We start from the raw sequence: 18,641 nt of genomic DNA on the forward strand, positions 1-18,641 counted from the left end.
AGCTGGGGCCCGGAAGATGCAGCTGTAGATCCAGAGGAAAGCCCCGGCCAGGACACTCAAGATGCTGCAGTTCTGTGCGACTGTTTTATTGTCACTCTAGTTAGATTCCACCCCTATCCACAACCCCATTCTCAGGGGCTTGGGTAGGTCACCCCAACCGGGGCCCTGTTCCCACCAGAGCCTGGACGTGGGATCTCTCTGAAGCATTTGGCCTCCTGGGTGCTTCCAACATCTCTCTCGGGCCTGTCCGTGCTCTGGGCTGGGCTGGGCTGGCAATTTGGCTATTCCTCCAGTCCTGGCCCTGGGGCCATGGGTGTATGGGATGGTCCAGCAGCCCATGTCAGTGGGGCTTGGGAACATGGCCGTCCACGTAGAAGTTCCTGGTGATCTTGGGCAGGGTGAATTCAGCCCCTTCAAGTTCCGGCGTCAGTATGATCTGGCAGCCCAGCCGGGAGTTCTCTTGAAGGAGGGGGGCCATGTCCAGCATGTCATCCTCCCTGGGCAAGGAGGGCAGCGGTTAGTTATGGGCACGTTGATGCAGCCGGGGAGGGCCCAGAGGGGCAGGGAGGGAGGCAGCCTGATCAAGTCCAGGGGTGCTATGCCCCTGCCAGCACCTAGAGTGGGGAGAAGAGCTGGGGTTGCCCTCCGCTGCTGCCCAGTGGATCTCTAAACACCGGGAATGCAGAGGCTCAATGGCCAATGCTACAGCTCCAAGCTGGGAGGGGCCGCCGTGCTCACCTCTCATCAGGAGGTGGTAGAAGGTCCAGGTGGTCCTCGCTCACGTACACATGGCAAGTGGAGCACGCCAGAGAGGCTTCACAGGCCCCTAAGGGCAGCAAGTGAAGGGAACGTAGGTGAGGGGCATGGTCATGCTGGTGCCATCCGGTGAAAGACATAACAGAGAAGTCTGTGTCACCACGTGCCCCCATCTTTCCCTCTTGGGCCTGTACACCTATTGTGTGCACCCTCCACCCTGTCATTTACTCAGCTAGCTGTCCCTGAGCTGCAGATAGATTTTGCAAAGGGATATCCTGGGTGTCCCATTTCCCAACGATTCCCCATCATGCTGGGTACATGCAACCATTAATGAGTGTAGACTGGACTTCAGTGTAGCTGAGAAGGGAAAGGCCAGGCAGGTTCCCTGTAGCCTGTGAGCCCTTGCTGTGACTCTGTCACAGTGATTGGCAAATGTGTTACCACTTCCCTCCAGTTCCTTAAGGAGGGACCAGCTCACTCGGCACCTAGTGCGGCAGGGGAAGGAGTCAGGGAATAAAGGTTGAAAGATGCAGAAGCGGAGATTTCCTGATTGCCTCTGGACACACTGCCACCCTTCTGATTGATGACTGAACTGTGCTTGCGGATAATGTCCCTCCTGGACTAAAACCTTCCAAAAGGTTTTCAGACAGAATAAAATCCAAATCCCTGGTATCCTCCCACTCCCTCACTCAGTCCACATCAGCCACACCAGCCCCCTTGTTCAACTCCAGAAACTTTGCACTTGCTATACCCTTGGCCCGAAATGCTCTTCTGTCTACTCTTTCCATGGCCAGATCTTGTCTTCGGGGACTCAACTATCCTCCAAGTTCCCTATCTCCTGTTTCTTGTCCTTCCCCCTGCCTTGTTAACTCATTCATTTCTATACAGCATTTTTCACAGTCTGAAGTTACTATCTTAATCTCTGGGTTTACCTGTCCCCCATCAACCTGCCCTCCGCTTTCTGTACATGGCACTGGCATGTAGTAGATGCTCAAGAGACATCTATTATAAGTGAATGATGGGACAGAATTCTCCTTTCTCTTCCAGACATGTTAGACAATGAGGGTGGAGTCCTCATCTGAGGCCTTGGGTCAAGGCAGCCTCCTGACCCAGCAGAACCTCCTGTCCCCTGGGAAGAAACTTAACGTTGAAACTCCAAATAGATCCCAGCTTCTCTTCCTCGGCCCCGTCTCCCACCTCATTAGCACCCTCATCCCTTGAGATTATCTAATATAAATGTCCCAACTAGTCACTGCACACTAACCATGTGCCAGGCACTAAGCACTACGCACAATGTCTGTTTAATCCTCCATAACAACCCAGCAAAATGAAACTATGTTAGGCCATTTTATAGATGAAGAAACAGAAGCCCAGAGGTGCTAAGTACCTTGCTCAGGGTCACATAGCTGGTAAGAGGCAAAATCTGAACACAGGCCACTTGCCTCTAAAACTCATATTCCAATCTCCATCCTGATTGCTAGCCATTGGGTTTCAGAAGAAAATTTAAGGTAGGCCTGCCACGACCATCCCCATCTCCATCCCCTGTAATGAGCCTCCCAATTACATTCACCAAATAACCCTACACACTTTTTCAGGCCATCCTTTTCAGTTGCTGATAATTACATATTTACTCCCTATTAGGTTAAAATTGGTGTGAAATGACAGGCTTTATCTATTTTTGTACACTGCTGCCTGGCACACAGTAGGTGTTCAATATCTACAGACGAGCAGCACAGATTAGTGGCTAAAATAGGCTGGGTTTGAATCTAACTTTGTCATTTCACCTTGGATCAGGTCTCGACAACCTGGGGCTCAATTTCCTCCCTATAAAATGAGATAATCTCCCCTACTGCATAAAGTTGTCATGAAGTGTCAATGAATGAATTAATGTGTTAACATACTTAAAGTAATGTCTGCTATTATTATCTTTCCTTCAACAAATACTGATTTAATACCTGTTGCATCTAAATACCATGACTGGCAACACATACATGTGAACATGGCAAACTGTTTCTGATCTCTTCTGGGGACAGATGACAAAGAAGGATATAAAACAGTGAGAAGTGCTATGAGGACAATAAAACACACTAATATGATAGGCTGAGGCATGGGGACTTAAGCTTGGCTGAGGGGGATGAGATTGCCAGGAAGATAACATTTACATTGAGACCTGAAGGATGAGAAGAAACCAGAAGATCTAGTGGGAATTCACTTCAGACCTAGGGAGTAGCAAATGCAAAGGCCTGAGACAGGAATGAATTTGGCAGTTTAAGGAATAGCAAGAAAGCTAGCGTGGCCAGAATAGAGGGAGGAAGGGCAGTACAAGCAGGAGTTTTAGTAACGTCAGGTAAATGCTCAAACAAATGCTGAAGGAATGAAAGTTAAGAGCTGACCGGGGGATGAGGCAGTGGTGAGGAGTCTGGATTTTAGTCCATGATTGGTGAAAGGCATAGGAGGGTTAAGCCGCAGGGAGACATATATGATTTGTGCGTGCTGTTTTTCTTTTTTCTCTTTTTTAAAAAATGAATGACAGGGGCCTCCCAAATTCTCTGGGCCTGACTCCCACCTTCCAGGTCCACTCCATGGCGCTGGGCCAGGTGGAGAACATTGTCCCCGACTCTGCCGCTCACAGGAATCCGTTGGCCTGACCGGTCTACGAACACCACATTCACCCTGGGGACAGACGGGGGTGCGGATGGCGAACTGGATGATGGCCCAGAATCTAGGGTTAGGAAGTCTGGCTTGGGCTTGACGGACAGTGAAATAAGGAGAAGCAGATGCGGGACCCAAGGATAACGCATCAGGGCAAGGTGGGGATCAGAGGAACCTCGTGGGATGAGGAGTGGAGGACTTGGCCCCCGCCCCCCAAACCCCCCGCCACTCACACGTCCCCGGGCCGCTCGGGGCCGCTGGCTTCTTTCTCCCCGGCCGGGCGCGAGCCTGGAAAACACGGTTAGGTGAGGGGACGAGCCGGGCCCTGCCGGCATTCGAGGGTTAACGCTGCCCCCATCCCGAGGCGCTCTAGGTACCTGTCGCCCGGAATTTTCTAGCTGTCGCTGGCGCCGCCGCCTTCCAGGATCCCCAACAGCCTCCAGGTCGGCTCCACCAGGTGCCCCACGCCACCCGTAGCAAGAAACCGCCATTCACACCGCCCCGAGCCATGGAGGCAGCCATGACAGGCATCACGTGACCCGAAGACTGGGCATGCGCTGTGGCGCACAAGGGAGCAAAGGGCTTATAATCACCCCCATAAAAGCGCCAACGCTTGCTTGTAGCGTGTGAATCCAGGCGTGGACTGCTGGAGTGGGGAAAGGTGAAGGCTCTGGCACACCAAGACCTGTGGCGATAATCCCAGACCACCCACCCAGGCCCACTGTTTGTCCCAAAAAACAGCCAGCTCTTTCTTTAAAATTTTACTTACAAATTTTAATTCAGCAAAGGTCTGTGAGAGGGTTGGGGAGAGGCCGCCCCGCCCCCCAAAGTGGATGTGGACACCTAGAGGAGAGGGAAGCTGGTGGCCCAGGCGGCCAGGGGCAGGGCTCAGCGTCACTTCAGGCCAACATGTCCTGATGGTGGGCAGGGTCAGAGCTTATCTGCATGGAGGTGGATTCCCACTGGGCCAAAGGGAGGCCGGCTCCAGGTGATCTGGGCTAGGGAAAAAGAGGCGGAGCTCATTTTCAACATGGGGAGTGAGCAGAGAGGCTCAGTGAGATGCACAGTGCCCTACTTCCACAGATGGACAGCAGGACTGGTTTAAGCTGGCAGAGAAAGCCGGTCTCGGCACTTAGTTTAGGCCTGGCAGAAGGGATGGTAGGGTTGGTTTGCCAACACAATCCCCAGGCCAGAGCCATTTGGTCCTGAGTCAAGCTTCTGGGGCTCAGTGTCACAGAGGCTCTGACCAGCGGGCCTGGGCCCAGCTTTAAGGCATCAGAAGGCGAGGGAACTGTGGCAGGGAGCATGGGATCCAGAGCTGGAGTACAGGTCATAGTGGGCAGGCAGGGGCAGGAGACAGCCATGCCTGTGGCAGACATGGGAGAGAAAAGGGCTGAGCCATTTCAAACCGAAAAGTGTGGAATGGAGACTCAGACATGTTGGACCTTGCAGGAATTAAGAGCTGGGGGTCATCTTGGATTGTTTAAAAAAATAAGGAAACAAAGTCAATCGTCAAAGTTAAAAAAAAGGGGACAGTCTCTGATCCTCACGGGAGGACAAAGAAACCTCCAAGGCACTCAAAAGGCCAAGATACAGGAGTGACAAGGCAGGAGAGGACTCCCAGAGAGGCAGATGTAGGTGAACACAGGGAAGGGGAGAGAGGGGCCCCGGCCTGCTCTCTCCCTCTTAAGGCTACAGGGTTTCCATGCCGGGAGCAGGCCAGAGACGCAGAGTGGCCCCCAGACTCTCCCATACTCCTTGGGTTCTGGCTGGGTCAGTCAGCAAAGTCTTTCAGAGATTTTTCTATTACTGGGGAAAAAAAAGAAAGAAAAAATACAAAAACACCAGGAAACCCAAAAGCGATTTGGTGCAGGCTCTGGAGCATCTCTGGCACTGGACCCTTAGAAAATCCTCTTGCGCTTCAGGTAGGAATCTGCATAGTGGCCGCCAAGGCCTTGGGAGTGCTGGCCCACGTAGCCACCTTCTGGGCTGGGCTCCGGCGAGGGCAGCAGGTGGGCAAAGCTGCGTTTCTGGCCACCCAGTGGGGTCTGGAGACAGGAGGGGGCAGCAGGTCAGGGGCCACCCAGGGGCCACCACTCCCCTGCCCTGTGTCCCCACCCACACCTGTACCTTCAGCAGGTGGCTGTGGCCGTTGGGCCCAGGGCCGAGGCCCAGGAGCCCTTCTCCAGAGCTCAGTGGGGAGGAACTGACCGCCTGGGAGAAATGAGAGAGGTTGGATGGAGAGGAAACATCTCCCAGAGCAAAGGTAAGGTTTTGGTTCAAATCCTGCCTTTGCTGCTTACTAGCCATGAGGCTGGGGGCAGATTACTTCCTCTCTCTGAGCCTCAGTTTTTTCATCTGTCAACTGGGGCTAATACCACCCACCCTGAGATGTTGGGGAAGGGAACGGAGGCCTAGAAGGCTGGGCAGCACCAGGTGCGACACACACAGGGGAGGGGAGGATGGCCTGTTTTCAGCTCGGCCTTGAGCAAAGCTGACCCCCTGCCGCCACCCCAGCCTCGGCCTAAGCAACAAGGATCACAGGGTCTCCTTGCCTTCTGGCTATCACTGGGAACCTGAAAGTAGGTGGGGAGGCTTCTCACCTTATTAAGGTGGCTCTGCTTGAGGCCAGCCTGCAGGCCGCTGGTGAAGTAGGAAGTGGGCGAGCCGGAATAAAAGTGAGAGAGGGGTCCCCCACTGCCCCCACCACTCCGTTCGCCAAAGCCACTGGGTGGGGGGGACATCTGTAGAGAAGGGGCCAGCTGAGTGAGGCAGACTATTACAGTATCCACCCCCTTTTGTAAACCACCCCCCAAATGACTCCGGGCTTTACCATGTGACTAGCTTTGGCCAATAGCACAGTAGCATGACGATGTAAGCAGAGGTGCCTGCCCTCCCTTCTGCCTCCTGGGAACCCTGGGACCACCACCATGTGCATGAGCGCAGGCTGGCCTGCTGGGGTGAGCACCACGTGGAACAGATAAACCATCCCCGCTGAGGCCCCCTCACCATCCTACTGAGGCCAATGTGGACTGCTGAGCCCAGCTGAGCTGCCAGGTGACTACACAGCAAACCCACTGCCCCACAGAAGAGTGCAAATAAAATGTTTGCTGTTCTAAGCCACTGCTTGTTATGCAGCAAAAGCTAACTGATAAATCCAGGAGGTGGGATGGACAGGATGGCTCTTACTTTGTGTCGGCTGGGTCCATGAGGCCCGAGGGCTGGCTCCCGTGGGTGGGAGAAGAGCCGCCGAGGTCCCACGTCCTGAATGAAAGTGGGAGAAGTGTGTTGGGGCCTGCCCCAACCTCATCCCCCGGCTGAATTCCCCGGCACAGCCGGGGACTTATCAGGGAAGTCTTCCCTCTCAAGTAGAGGGCAAACTGAGGATGCAGGGTAGGGCAATGAGATAGGATGTGTCTTGTCCCAGGGGGTGGCTGCACCTCGGACCCAGAGATTTCTGTGAAGGCATGTGGCCCCAATGGGGCCAGCTGTTCAGAGTTTTCAAGGTAAGCTGGGCATCTGAGTTGTGTGAATGCTTGTAGTATTTATATGCTGGCGTTAGCATTTATTTGTTATTTTTTTAGTGTGGGCCAAATATAACACAGGTGGCCTGCGGGTGGCCAGTCTGTAACATCTGACCTGAAAGAGGTTGGAATCATAGAAGGAGCAGTTTCCTAGGGACAGAGACAGGAATCTGAGAGGGGAGAAGGGCAGACAGATAGAGGAGGCTGAACCCTGTCTCTAAGGAGAAGCAGAAATGCAGCCTAAGACCTCTTGGGAGGAAAAGACAGACAGGAAGCAAGGTCTGAGGTACAGAGACAAGAAACTGAAGGGCAGGGACCGTGTCCGGCATATTCCTCGCTGTCTCACTAGTGCTTGACCTGGCACAATCAGTACAAGAGAAAGATCGGTTTGGAGAATGACTTCCTCCCAGGACACAAAGGGCCACAGCATCCGGCCCTCGGGAGGGCTGACCACAGGGCAAGCAGGTACTCACGGAGGGGTAGTCGAAGCCATAGCTGTCAGGAAGCCCTGGTTCGGGGGGCAGGCGGGCACTGGTGAGAGGGCTGAGCAAGCGAGACTTGAGCTGGAAGGCTTTGCTGCTGCCACCACCTCCGGGGGCTGGGGGGTTAGGCAGGGGGCCCTCAGCTGGGCGGCGGCTTCTCCCAGCGCCTCCCCAGCCCCGGGCCTCCTTACCCGCCAGGTTGCTGGCTGGGAGCAGGCTGTGTAGGTTCAGGTAGGGGTTCAGGGGGATCCGGAAGTCCTTGGGGGGCTCTCCCAGCAGTGAGACCTGTGGCGGGAGGGCTGGGTTTGCAAGGGCCCCTGGCAGGGGGAACATCACAGGGCAGGAGGCTGGAATGGTGCTGGGTGCAGGATGGCGCCTTACCCCGGGGGGTGTTGGCAGAGGCCCACTGTCTTTCTGGAGGCCTCTGAGGCCAGTGCCTAGGAGCCCCACAGAGGAAGGGGGTGGAGTGAGCTGGGCTGCTGGGGGACCCAGGCCCATGGTTTCCCGGTCACTCCCAGAAGGGCCAAGCAGTGGCGGCAGCAGGGGTGGTGGCTTCCCTCGCCGAGGTGGCAGCTCCGGGGGCAGGCCCCCCCCTACAGAGAGAAAGAGGGTGTCAGCCACACAGCCATACAAGACCCTTCCTCTCAGGGTTCTAGAGCCTCTGCTTGGACCAGGGTCAGTAGCCGAGGGACAACTCTGTGCTAGGCATTGAGCCGAGCCCTCTAAGTGCATCAACTCCCAGAATGCTCATGGACATGCTAGGAAGTGGGAGCCCAACTGACAGATGAGGACCCTCAGACCCAGAGAGGTTGCCCAAGGCCACACAGCTGGAAATTTACCACACCCAGAGAGGAAAGGGGAAGCCTGATGGGCCCAGAGAGACGATGAAGGGGCAGGATCTGTGTTACCTGCAGATAGCTCCCCAAGGAGGGGGTTAGCTGGCTGAGCCCCAGGCTGGAGGGTGCCGAGGGGAGAGTCTCCCAGGATCCCAGGCTTCTAGGGACAGAGCATAGTCAGCTGGAGATGAGGGCAGTGTGGGTTGGGCAGTAGACAGATGTTACCCAAGATCTTGGCAGTCACACCTGCCAGTACACCCAGATTCGTCCCATGGCCGATCACAGGCAGACAAGCAGTGTCCCCCAGTGTCTGAGACACCCCACCCATCACACATTCAGCCAGCCAATGGTAACCCAGGGCCTCCCGCATGCCAGGGCCCACCCAAGGCCTTGGGGAGACCCAGGGAACACGGGTCTCAGTGTATCAGAGCCTGTCATCCCACACTGCCAGTCACCTAAGACATACACCAGTGAGTCCTTCTTAGGCACCCAGCATCCCACACCAGCCCCCTTGCTGATTATCACAGAAGCACAGTCACACTTAGCCACATAAGGGGCCAAGCCCACAACCTGCCTTCTGTCAGTTATCACCATGTCACTGACTTGGCCCCTGGAATCAACCCAGACAGGGTGGCATGTGTTTGCGTGCACTTGCACTGTTTTGTGTCTGTGTGCATGTCTCCATGTATGTGCATTGGTGTCTGTATGTGGGTGTGTCTATGTCTATTTTTGCATGTCTCTGTGTATATGTACTGCGGGGGTGGGGGTGAGAGGCCACTCTGTTCCCCTGTGGGGCCAGGACTTTCTTCCCCAGAATGAGTCACTCGCTGAGTCCTGAGCACCTGTGACAGGCCAGGACCCGTACTAAGCCCCAGGGACACAGCCAGACAGCCCACAACCCCAGTGAGGGCGAGCCATTGGCAGGTGCAAATAGTGTCTGAAACCGCAAGGGGCTGTGGGAGCACATGTGGGTGAGGAGGGAGCCCGGGCCCACCGCTGCGTTACCTTCTGACCCTGGGTCTGCAGGGCCAGCTGCAGTAGAGCCGTGGACAGGGCAGGCCCAGTGAGCAGTGGCATGGCCGGGGGGGCACCCAGGAGACCTGGATGGAGACCGGGAGATGGGTGGTGGTCCCTGGTTAGAAGTCCCTCCCCCCCATTAAACACAGTCCTGGGCCTGAAGCTTGGAGAAGGTAAATGACTCGCCCAAAGGAAGGACCCAGGAAGGGAATGTCTGCTCTGGGGAAGGACAGCCCTTCTTTCCGCCACCCTGCCTCTTTGCAGGCTGCAAGGCTCCCACCTGAGACCCCTCACATGTGACTTCCAGTCTCATCCCAGCTCCTGCTCGTGGGGCTCGTATCACTGGGAGCTCAGATGGGAACACGGTCCCAGGGAGGTGCCCGGTTCTGAGAGGCTGGGGACCCTGCCTGCCACCCACTTAACCCACCTTACCCTGCTTGCCCCCCACGTTGCTGTGGAGCAGGGGGTTGAGCAAAAGCTGTAGAGAAGCAGAGGGCCCCAGGTTGTTGAGCAGCTGCAGGATGTTGGGTTCAGGCAGGAGGCCTTTGCCCCGATTGAGGGCCTGAGGAGAGAAACAGAGGGCACTTCAGAGCCCTGCCCGGCCAGAGGGGGGGGCCTTGTCGTTCCCTGTTGACCCCCGAGTCCAGCTGGTGTCCGCCAGGGGCCCTGATTTCTTGAGGGAGGAGGGTCTGGCCCCCTGTTCCACCCACCCCCCCCACCCGCCGTGCACACACTCACCGTGGCCTGGGCGGCGATGAGCGCAGCCAGCATGCTGCGACCAGGGGGCCCTGGGGCGCAGAAGGAGACACGCAGGTGGCTACCCCCCAGGGCCAGGCCGTCTGCCTGCTGCTGTGCCTCTTCAGCCATCTCAGCCGTCTCGTACTCCAGCACAGCGAAGCCCTTCAGCTGCCCGTCCTGGCCGTACGCCAGCTGGGGGGTAGGGATGCAGAGGTGAGGCCCAGGGGGCAGTGACCACTCTCACAGAATGAGAACAGTGAACAAACGCAGCTCCTGAGTGTGACAGCGTCCCCCCCGAGAGGGTAGATACTGGGCCAATGGGAATAGTCCTGGCCCCCATTCCTGCATTAGTTCACTGAATCTTCTCAACGGCCCTGGGAGGCTGCATCCTACCCACTTTCTAGGGGGCAACTGAGGCTCAGAGAGGTCAGCATATTCAAGGTCACACAGCAAGTGGGAGGGCAGAGCTGGGCCCTGCCTCACAGTGGTCAACTCCCTTGGGCCTCTTGCCAACACCACTTTGGCTCAGCCAAGGCCCCAACATGGGAGTGGCAAACTCAGGTTGCAGAGGTGAGAGGAGGGCTGGCTAGAAAACAGGTGGGCTTGGGAGGCCACGAAATCAGGAGCCTCAGGTGGAGGGCACTGCAGCCAGGGCTGGGAGGTGAGGCACATGGCCTCTGAGCTCAGGCTGGAGGCTGGTGGTGAAAGGTCACAGAGCCAGTGAGCCATAGGAACAGGCGTGGTCACAGGCAGGCCAGAGAGGCCTCTTCACCTGCCCTGACAGCAGCCCCTTGGTACTTCAGGTCCAAAGCTCCTCCTCCAGACCCTGGGGCCAGATGTGTTCCAGGACTGAGAATTTTTTGGAGATGAGAAAGGGAGAATGCCACACATATTGCGTATTACATAGCAGTTGCCCTCAGTGGGCTCCGGGGCTCCCTGAAAATCAAACACACAAATAGCTCTGCAGCAAGATACAAAGAGAAAGGTCACAGACGGCCCCACATCATTTCTTCGCTGCCAGATGAGTCTGCCACCAACTCAGCAAACAGACCTCTTGGTTTTCAGGGCTCTATGGGTGCTGGAATTGTGGGTGGGGACTGTCCCAGGGTGCGCAGATACTGTGAAAACACCCAGCTGGGCCCTTCACTGAGTCCAGATGCAGGCACTGTTAGCATGCCCACTTTGCAGATAAGGAAACTGAGGCTCAGAGAGGGGCAGTCCCTTGCCCAGGCCACAGAGCTGGAGCTGGCATCAAACACGGGGAGGCTAATTCCCTTAGTGCGACGGGCCACCTTGGCGTGACGATAGCTGTCCCGAGAACCAATGCTGTTCCTCTGGGTTCCAAGTGGTGTACGGCCCAGTTGTGGTACGGTGTGAGACCAACACCATGACCAGTGGGAGGGAGTGTAGCACACAGTCCATAAAACGGAATACGGTGCAGCCGCAGAAAGAACAAGAAAGCTCTCATGTCTGAATAAGGAAAGATGCCCAAAACAAAGCGAGTGGAAAAACCCAAACCGACGCAGGCATGGCATTAACTGAGTCAAGAAATGAGGAATGCAGGGTGGCCAGACGGCTCAGTTGGTCACAGCGCGAGGGTTGCCGGTTCGATTCCCACATGGTCCAGTGAGCTGCGCCCTCCACAACTAGACTGACGGACAATGACTTGGAGCTGACGGGCCCTGGAGACACACTGTTTCCCAATATTACCCAATAAAATTTATAAAAAAAAGAAGAACGCAGGAACATATATATGAATACAACAAACAAGTGTGAGCAGGGGCTTCAGGAAAAAGCGCTGGGGGGCCGGGAGGGAGCCTTTACCCTGGATTGTGAATTTCCAAATGGGATTGGATTGCCCATTCAGAAAATTAAACAAACAGAAAAGGCTTTTTGTAACACACAAGGTCTTGTGACACCTACTTTATACATGTCTACAGCACTCAAGTTTTTTAAGCAACTTTGTAATGAAATAAATTATCATATGTAAATTGGCCTGTAAATAAATGACAAAGTGCACTAAAGTGGGTTGCTATGGGATCTCCTTAGGTCTCATCTTAATGTTGAAAAATAAAGCCTCCCCCCCCCCCCCCCCAGAGGACAGTGCAAACTCTCAGCTTGGCATCCGGCTGTCTTGGGAGGCAGGGGCACCCAGTTAAGAGCATGGCCCCCAGAGTCAGCTGCCTGACCTTGACTCCCAGCTTACATCTAAGTGGCTGGCTGGCCTGGGCAGGTCCCTATATATGCCCATCCCTGGCCCTCGGTTTGGGCAGCAACAACCCGACTCACAGGGTGGTTGTGGGGATTCAATCAGATGCTCAACAGGGAAAGAGGAGGGTCCCACTCCAGGCACAGCAGCTCGGGGAGGCCGACACCTGCTCTGAGTGCCCAAGCAAGGCAGGCTCTGGCCATCAGCCCACTTCCGGCCAGGCCCCGTATCAAGGCCCAGATGCATATTTTCTCACAATCACACCCCCCTTACCAATGAAGAGAGAGAGATCAGAGGTCAAAGGGCAGCCAAGACCGCATGGCTCCTAAATAGGGGAACTGAGGCTCAAACCTCAACCTGCCTGACTTTGGAACCCGGCCTCCATTCAACCAGGACACCTAACTTAAAAGGAGGAATGAACAGGAAGCCATTCACAATAACTTAATCACAAACCGATGCTAACCCCATTTCCAAATGGGGAATCTGAGGCTCAGAGAGAGAACTTTTAGTTGGTCATGGCCCTGCCATCCTCAGCCACCTCAAGGGGATGTGGGCACCAAGCGAATTCATCTGTGTCCTGAGCCCCGCCCAGGGCCTGGCGCATGAAGTAGGTGCAAGAACATGAACGACCACTGTGGGAGCAAGGGGAGAGCATCCTACAGTTGCCTGATTCCCTAGGTGCTAACACCCATTTACACAAGAGGAGTGGGCCCCACTCAAGGCCACAGAGCTGGGGTCAGAGCCCAGGACTGTCCCGTCTGAGCCAGGTCCCAGCTTTCTTCCAGGCTGGCCTGTGGCTTTGGATCCAGCCTGGCTCTGCCACTCCCTGACTGTATGACCTGGGGTATGTCACTTGACCCCTCTGTGCCTTAGTGTCCCCACCTGAAAATGGGGCTAATACCTGCCTCTCTGGGCTGTTACAGGATGAAGGGATTGCAATAATGTGTTCAGAACCCAGTGCGTGCTGAAGGAATGTCCACCTAGGGGGTCATCTGGGACGCTCCAGGGGCTGGGCTTGGCCTAATCTCACCACACTGCGCCTATCATGGGGCTGGGCACACATATGGAAGTGCCTGACAAATGGGACTTGGATGAACCAGGGATTATGTTGTTAACCAACTCAAGAGTATCAAATTGCTTCTTATGAAGGAAACTGAGGCCCAGATAGCAAGTGACCGGCCCGGGGTCACAGAGCAGGGCTGGGACCTGGTCAAGTACGCGTCCTGACCTCAAGGCTTAAACAGACTGTGGACTTCTCCAGAGCAACCTCCTTAAAGCTGGGCTTGGGGCCTGAGACCCAGTAGATGCTCCACAAACATCTGAAGAGTGCAGCAGTGAAAGTGGATGAGGGGTAAACAAGCCTCGCGCCCAACTTTTACAAAAGCAGCCTCACCTGCACCTACAGGGGGAGACGAAGGCCAGCAAGGTTAAGCCAGTCGCTAGAGGGAGTGCAGGGATTTGAATCCCCATCATCTGGCTCCTATCTGAGCTGCCACCCACTATACCACATGGCCTCTCTAACAAGAACCCCAAAGTGGTGTCGCCAAAGGCTTTACTGAAAAGGGACCCAAGAGACAAGAGAAAGCAGGTGACGTCAAAGGACCCCTCCCAGGTGCACGGGGCCTGGCATCAGCTCCCCAGTGGCCCACTCCAGGCACAGGCTCACCTGGCAGAAGGTGGGTGTGTGGACAGCCGACAGCGCCCGGCATAGGGCATCCACATCACTGAAGCCGGGCGGCAGACGGTCGACACAGAGGCAGCGGGAGTGGAGCAGGGCGGGCGTCAGCTGCCCCGCATCTGTCCAGTGCACATACAGGGTGCGTTGGCCCAGCGGCTTGCCCAACAGGTCCGACTTGGCGCGGGCAGCTGAGTCCTTCTTCATGTACTCAGCGAAGCCATAACCCTTGGAGTGGCCAGTGCGCTCACTGTAGACCAGGAAGCAGCGCTCCAGGCTGCCGAAGGGCCGCACCAGCTCCTCGAACTGCTGCTGCGTGAGGCTGGGGGGCAGGTTGGCCACGCAGAGGAGGGCATCTGTGGGCTGCAGCTGCACCGACAGCTCGCGCTCCCGCAGGTGGCTCTGGTGAAAGGTGCTGATGGCGGCCTCAGCCTGCTCCCCGTTCAGCAGGGTCACGAAGGCTGCAGCAGGAGGGGTGTGGGTCAGTGGGGGCCCTGAGAGCCTGTCCCTCCGCCCCACAGCCACCCACCCCTACTTCCCTCTAAACCACGTGACCTCAGAATATTGACCAACCAGGACATCTCAGGCCGCAGTCAACTGGATAGTTGCCAGCCTTGCACGGGTGCCTCCTACCTCCAGGAAGCCTGCTCCCTGCTCTTACCCCTACCCCTGCTTGCAACCCACAGTAGCACTCACCTGCCTTCTCACCTACTGTGCACCTGGCTAGGTAATATATAGGAACTACATGCACAACTTGTGGGACATACAGGGCAGTGGTTAAGCATGTGGTCACTGGAGCCTGGGTTTCAACTCTAGCCCGTGTGGTTTGGGGGTCTGTTTCCCCATCTGTCAAATGGGAATAACTTACTCCTCATAACGACCATTGTGTCAGCAAGGAAATGGGTCTAAAATAGCATCTCCCTGCCCAAGGGGAGAAGCCTAGACTTGAATCCAGGTGGACTACAGAGCCCCACTCTTCCTCATTGCCTTTCCAGGTCACTAACACCTCACATCCAAGTCCCTGCCTCAGCCTTGGTCCCACTGCCACTCCTGGTTTGCTGTCTACCCAACCACAACAGAGAGTTTTTCAAAATGAGAATTGGATTGTGCCACACCCTTGTCCAGGGGCTTCTCAATGCTGGGGCCAGGGGAGCCTTTGTGGCCTGGCCCTGTGGCCTTGTTGACCTCCTCTCCCATCTCCTACTGCTACTTCCAGGACCATGCTGGGCACAACCCCCCTCAGGCCTTTGCACCTGCTTTTCCCCGAACGTGGAATACCGGTCCCCACGCCCCTTCACCCAGTTAACCCCAAGCCCCCCTTTAATCTGACTGCAAAAATCATTTCATCCTCACAAAGCCTACCCTGACTGCTCCTATTTCAGGGCCTAGCACTCTGTAGCTTCTGGTCCCATGACCACTGCACCTCCACGGCTGCAGTTGTTTGAATAATATCCTCCCCCCAGACTAGACTGTCTCTGGTCCACAGTTGTGTCCTCATGGCCCCGCACATATTGGCATTCAGTATTTACTGAAAGACGATATGAATGAGTCTCTTAACCTCTGGATCCTCAATACCTGGCATATATGCATATGAGGAGCTCAGTAAACAGTCGTCTCATTGCCCAGTCAATATTTACTAAGCACCTACTATGTGCCAGGCACCCCCAGCCTTTTTTAGATATCTTAATGTGACCAACCCAAGCCGGTCACGCCCAATTTGAGAAAACTGAGGCTCAGGAAGGGTGAATCACTTGCCTTATGGCCACAGAGTGAGGACAGACCACTCAAACCCAGGTCCATTTGCCTCAAGGGTCCAAGAGCTTAGCCACTACCTTAGCCCACCAGATAGGTTTCTAGGGGTCACCTGTCCTCACTTCCTTCTCACCAATGTGACAGATTGTAAACAAAGGCCCTGGGAGGCTGAATACCCAGCACAATACCTGGAGGGCAGACACCCACTGAGGGCCTCCCACACCAGTGGGGGGCGGCCAAGGCTAACAAGATCTGTCTCTGTTCTTATGAAGCTAACCACTGAGTACAGGAGGCAGGAGTGAGCCAGCAATGACCACCCAGGGTGGTCAATGCTATGATGGGGAAAGGGCACTGTAAGGAACTGCCTGCTGCTACCTAGATGGAAGAGGAGACAGCTAAGAACTGTGTCACAGGGAATAGCCTGGAAGCTTATGGGTGCCTGAGGTAAGGCTGGGGTACATCCTTGCAAGATAGTGTCAGGAGGAGCCTCAGACAGCTTTTGAGGAGTGAGCAAAACGATCAGGGTTAGGATCAGGTTTGATCATATTTGCAATCAGATTGATCAGATTTGACCAGTCCTGGCTGCCTGGGGGAGGGGCAAACAGGGGCATGAAATCATGGAAGCAGAGAGGCCATTTTGGCAGAGATGAAGGGCTACCAATTGTTCTGGAGAGCTTGAAGAAGACTAGACAGGCCTGGGTGACTGGCTTACTGGGAGGGGTGTCGTGGGCAGCAGGGGAGCCCAATGATCAGGTACCCAGCTAAGTAGCCTGGAAGGGGAACATCAAGGCTCCCCATGATGAGTACCCAGGACGAGGGACAGATTGGGGCAACCGTCTGTCCTGTGCTGGCCTAGGGAGCAACGTTGGGCCCAAAATTTAGGAGAGGAGACAGTGGGCCAGAACGCTCCTGGCTTCAGGGACTGTCACCCCTTGCCACTAGCCCACCCCACAACCCCACAAACCTGTCCCTTTGTATTTGTCCACAAAACAGTACTTGAGCTCATAGTCGCTAAGCAGGTCGTGCACTTCCTGTGGAGACAGAAGCCAAATGACAGAGAGTCACCAGGGGCTTAACAGAGCAATCCAGTGCCACCTTCATGTGGACCAGCTATGAAGGTAGATCCATTACATCCCCCATTTTACAATGGAGGAAACTGAAACTCAGAGCAGTTACTTGCCAAGGCCACTGAGGCCATACCTGGCAGTGCTGGGATTCAGAATCTAACTGCAGACCCCCTGCTCTTAACCAACACAACATGCCTTAGAGAGCCAGGTAGGTCTGAGTTCAAGTCCCATCTCTGCCATATGCCCTTAGGGAAGTTAACATTTCTGACCCTGGATTGGCAAGACTGGCTATTTGCAACATTACAAGTTAGGTTATTAACAAACTCATTTTGCAGATGAGGAAAATGAGGCTCAGAGAAGTGAAGGAACTTGTCGAAGGTCTTGGGGTTGGTCATGGCAGCAGCAGGAATGCCACCCAGAGATACCTGACTGAGGACCTTGTGTACTTTAAGCCACATTTTGTGGCTTCATATGTCTCCCAATTCCCTCCTGCTGACAGGGCCCCCTTCTTGCAAGCCAGCTGCAGAGGCGAGGCTCTGGGGCCTGCTTGTGCCAGACACACTGTACACCCAGCAGGAGAGACTGCATGTTCCCAGCTGAGAGACGGCAGGTGCTAGGAGGAGGGCCAGCTCTAGAAAACCACGCTTAGTGGCGCCTGCCGCAGGTCTGATCCCAAGTCATGCTTGTCCCGACACTCCGGGGGCCCCACTAGCCATGTGCCGACCTACAGGCAGGGTGAGCCAGTAGCAGATATGCTGGTAGGGCAGAGAGCAGGAATTCTCAGTAACAGGAAGAAAGAATCCATTCCACCACCGCAGGGCAGGGCAGACCAGATGCGATTTCCTTGGGTCCAAAGAGCACTAGAATGCCCTGCGCTACACAGGCCCCAAGAGAAGGGCACCCCTGGCCAGATCAGCCAAGGGGCCGCTCTACAGAACACTCGCCCCTCTTTTCCTTCAGGTCTGTGGGCTGGGGGCAGAAGACACCATTTTTCCAAATTAATCCTGGGGCTTTGAGGGAAGAAAGACCCCAGAAACTGCTACAGCTTCCAGATCTCTAAGAGACATTAATAAATGCGTACTAAGAAAGAAAAGCATACTCTAAACAATTCTGAAACTGCTGGCTATGAGGTCCCACCACCTCATGGTAGAGGAGAATGAGGAAAAACACAATCAGAGCAGAGAGCAACTGGCATCCCTATTTCCACACTCTCACTCAAGCTACCCATTCACAATCCCCCAAAGCTGCCCGCCCCTTCATTCCCCGCCCACTTCAATGGTCTTGTCCAAGCCTGTGGTCGCCCCTAGCAACATCCTCCCTCAGCCCAAAGTTGGTTTCTCCCTCCATCCCCTCCCCCACAACCCGCTCTTGGTCTCTCCCAAACCCGCGTGGATCCCGCGCTTGGATTCTCCCGCCGACGTTCCCCCCTGCGCACGCCAGCGTTGGTGTTGCTCGGTTCCCCCCGCGCACGCGTACGGTGGTATTTCCCCGCCACGCTCCCACACCGCCCCCCCATACCTGGTTGGTCACGTCCCCCGGGAGGCCCCGGATCAGTATTTTGCGGCGGTTACGGAACTGGCGCTCGGTGTGTTCCAAGCGTTTCCTGATCTCCTCTGGATCTAGCGGCGGCAGTTCTTCTTCGGGCGCTCGGCGCTCCGCGGCATCGTCGGCTTCAACCTCGGCCCCAGCCTCCGGACTCAGCGGGGGCCGGTGAGTAACGGACACGTCGGCCGCCATCTTGGGAAACCCGACGCCTTCTGGGACTAGCGAGTGGGGCGGAGCGTCATAGAGCGGCAACGAGAGCGCGTCCACCTATTGGCCGGGAGAAGCCCCGCCTTCTTCTCGATTCCCTCAGCCTATTGGCTAAGGCCCAGCCCGCCTCTCAGAGTTCAAGCCCCTTCTGGACGCCACAGCCTCCGCTCTTTCCGCCGCC

General features: G+C 55.6%; 2 protein-coding genes across 7 annotated transcripts; both read right to left on the reverse strand.

The window, feature by feature from the left end:
- Positions 1–65: 65 nt before the first annotated feature.
- FDX2 (ferredoxin 2) lies at positions 66–4,066 on the reverse strand. 2 transcript variants are annotated; one of them, XM_019744883.3, is made up of 5 exons: positions 3,786–4,066; positions 3,642–3,696; positions 3,323–3,429; positions 739–826; positions 66–497 (listed from the first exon to the last, which is right to left on the reverse strand). In XM_019744883.3, exons 1-5 carry the CDS (start codon positions 3,937–3,939, stop codon positions 341–343), a joined length of 561 nt encoding a protein of 186 aa, XP_019600442.1. In that variant the 5' UTR covers positions 3,940–4,066; the 3' UTR covers positions 66–340. The 2 variants fall into 2 exon arrangements, with proteins under 2 accessions (XP_019600442.1, XP_019600441.2); XM_019744882.3 differs by having other exon boundaries at positions 3,323–3,478; positions 3,786–4,003.
- Positions 4,067–4,156: 90 nt separating this feature from the next.
- RAVER1 (ribonucleoprotein, PTB binding 1) lies at positions 4,157–18,445 on the reverse strand. 5 transcript variants are annotated; one of them, XM_019744874.3, is made up of 14 exons: positions 18,227–18,445; positions 16,606–16,672; positions 13,881–14,350; positions 10,006–10,197; positions 9,700–9,829; positions 9,256–9,350; positions 8,323–8,410; positions 7,796–8,007; positions 7,606–7,699; positions 7,406–7,530; positions 6,598–6,672; positions 6,012–6,152; positions 5,539–5,622; positions 4,157–5,456 (listed from the first exon to the last, which is right to left on the reverse strand). In XM_019744874.3, the coding sequence occupies exons 1-14, from the start codon at positions 18,443–18,445 to the stop codon at positions 5,310–5,312; spliced, it is 2,139 nt and encodes a 712-aa protein (XP_019600433.1). In that variant the 3' UTR covers positions 4,157–5,309. The 5 variants fall into 5 exon arrangements, with proteins under 5 accessions (XP_019600433.1, XP_074194296.1, XP_074194298.1 ...); XM_074338195.2 differs by having other exon boundaries at positions 7,406–7,699; positions 8,323–8,407; XM_074338197.2 differs by lacking the exon at positions 6,598–6,672.
- Between the last annotated feature and the right edge of the window lie 196 nt (positions 18,446–18,641).

Source organism: Rhinolophus sinicus, chromosome 15, assembly GCF_057876585.1.
Source record: "Rhinolophus sinicus isolate RSI-liver-muscle chromosome 15, RSI-T2T, whole genome shotgun sequence".
NCBI classification, from domain to species: Eukaryota; Metazoa; Chordata; class Mammalia; order Chiroptera; family Rhinolophidae; genus Rhinolophus; species Rhinolophus sinicus.

Coding starts and splice junctions, on each gene's coding strand:
- FDX2 (XM_019744882.3), bottom strand. CDS start 3,899: ATGGCGGTTTCTTGCTACGGGTGGCGTGGGGCACCTGGTGGAGCCGAC. Junction 3,697..3,785: donor TAGAAAATTCCGGGCGACAG/GTACCTAGAGCG, acceptor CGTGTTTTCCAG/GCTCGCGCCCGGCCGGGGAG. Junction 3,479..3,641: donor CCCGAGCGGCCCGGGGACGT/GTGAGTGGCGGG, acceptor TCCTAACCCTAG/ATTCTGGGCCATCATCCAGT.
- RAVER1 (XM_019744873.3), bottom strand. CDS start 18,445: ATGGCGGCCGACGTGTCCGTTACTCACCGGCCCCCGCTGAGTCCGGAG. Junction 10,198..13,880: donor ACACACCCACCTTCTGCCAG/GTGAGCCTGTGC, acceptor CCTACCCCCCAG/CTGGCGTACGGCCAGGACGG. Junction 5,457..5,538: donor GCCACAGCCACCTGCTGAAG/GTACAGGTGTGG, acceptor TCCTGTCTCCAG/ACCCCACTGGGTGGCCAGAA.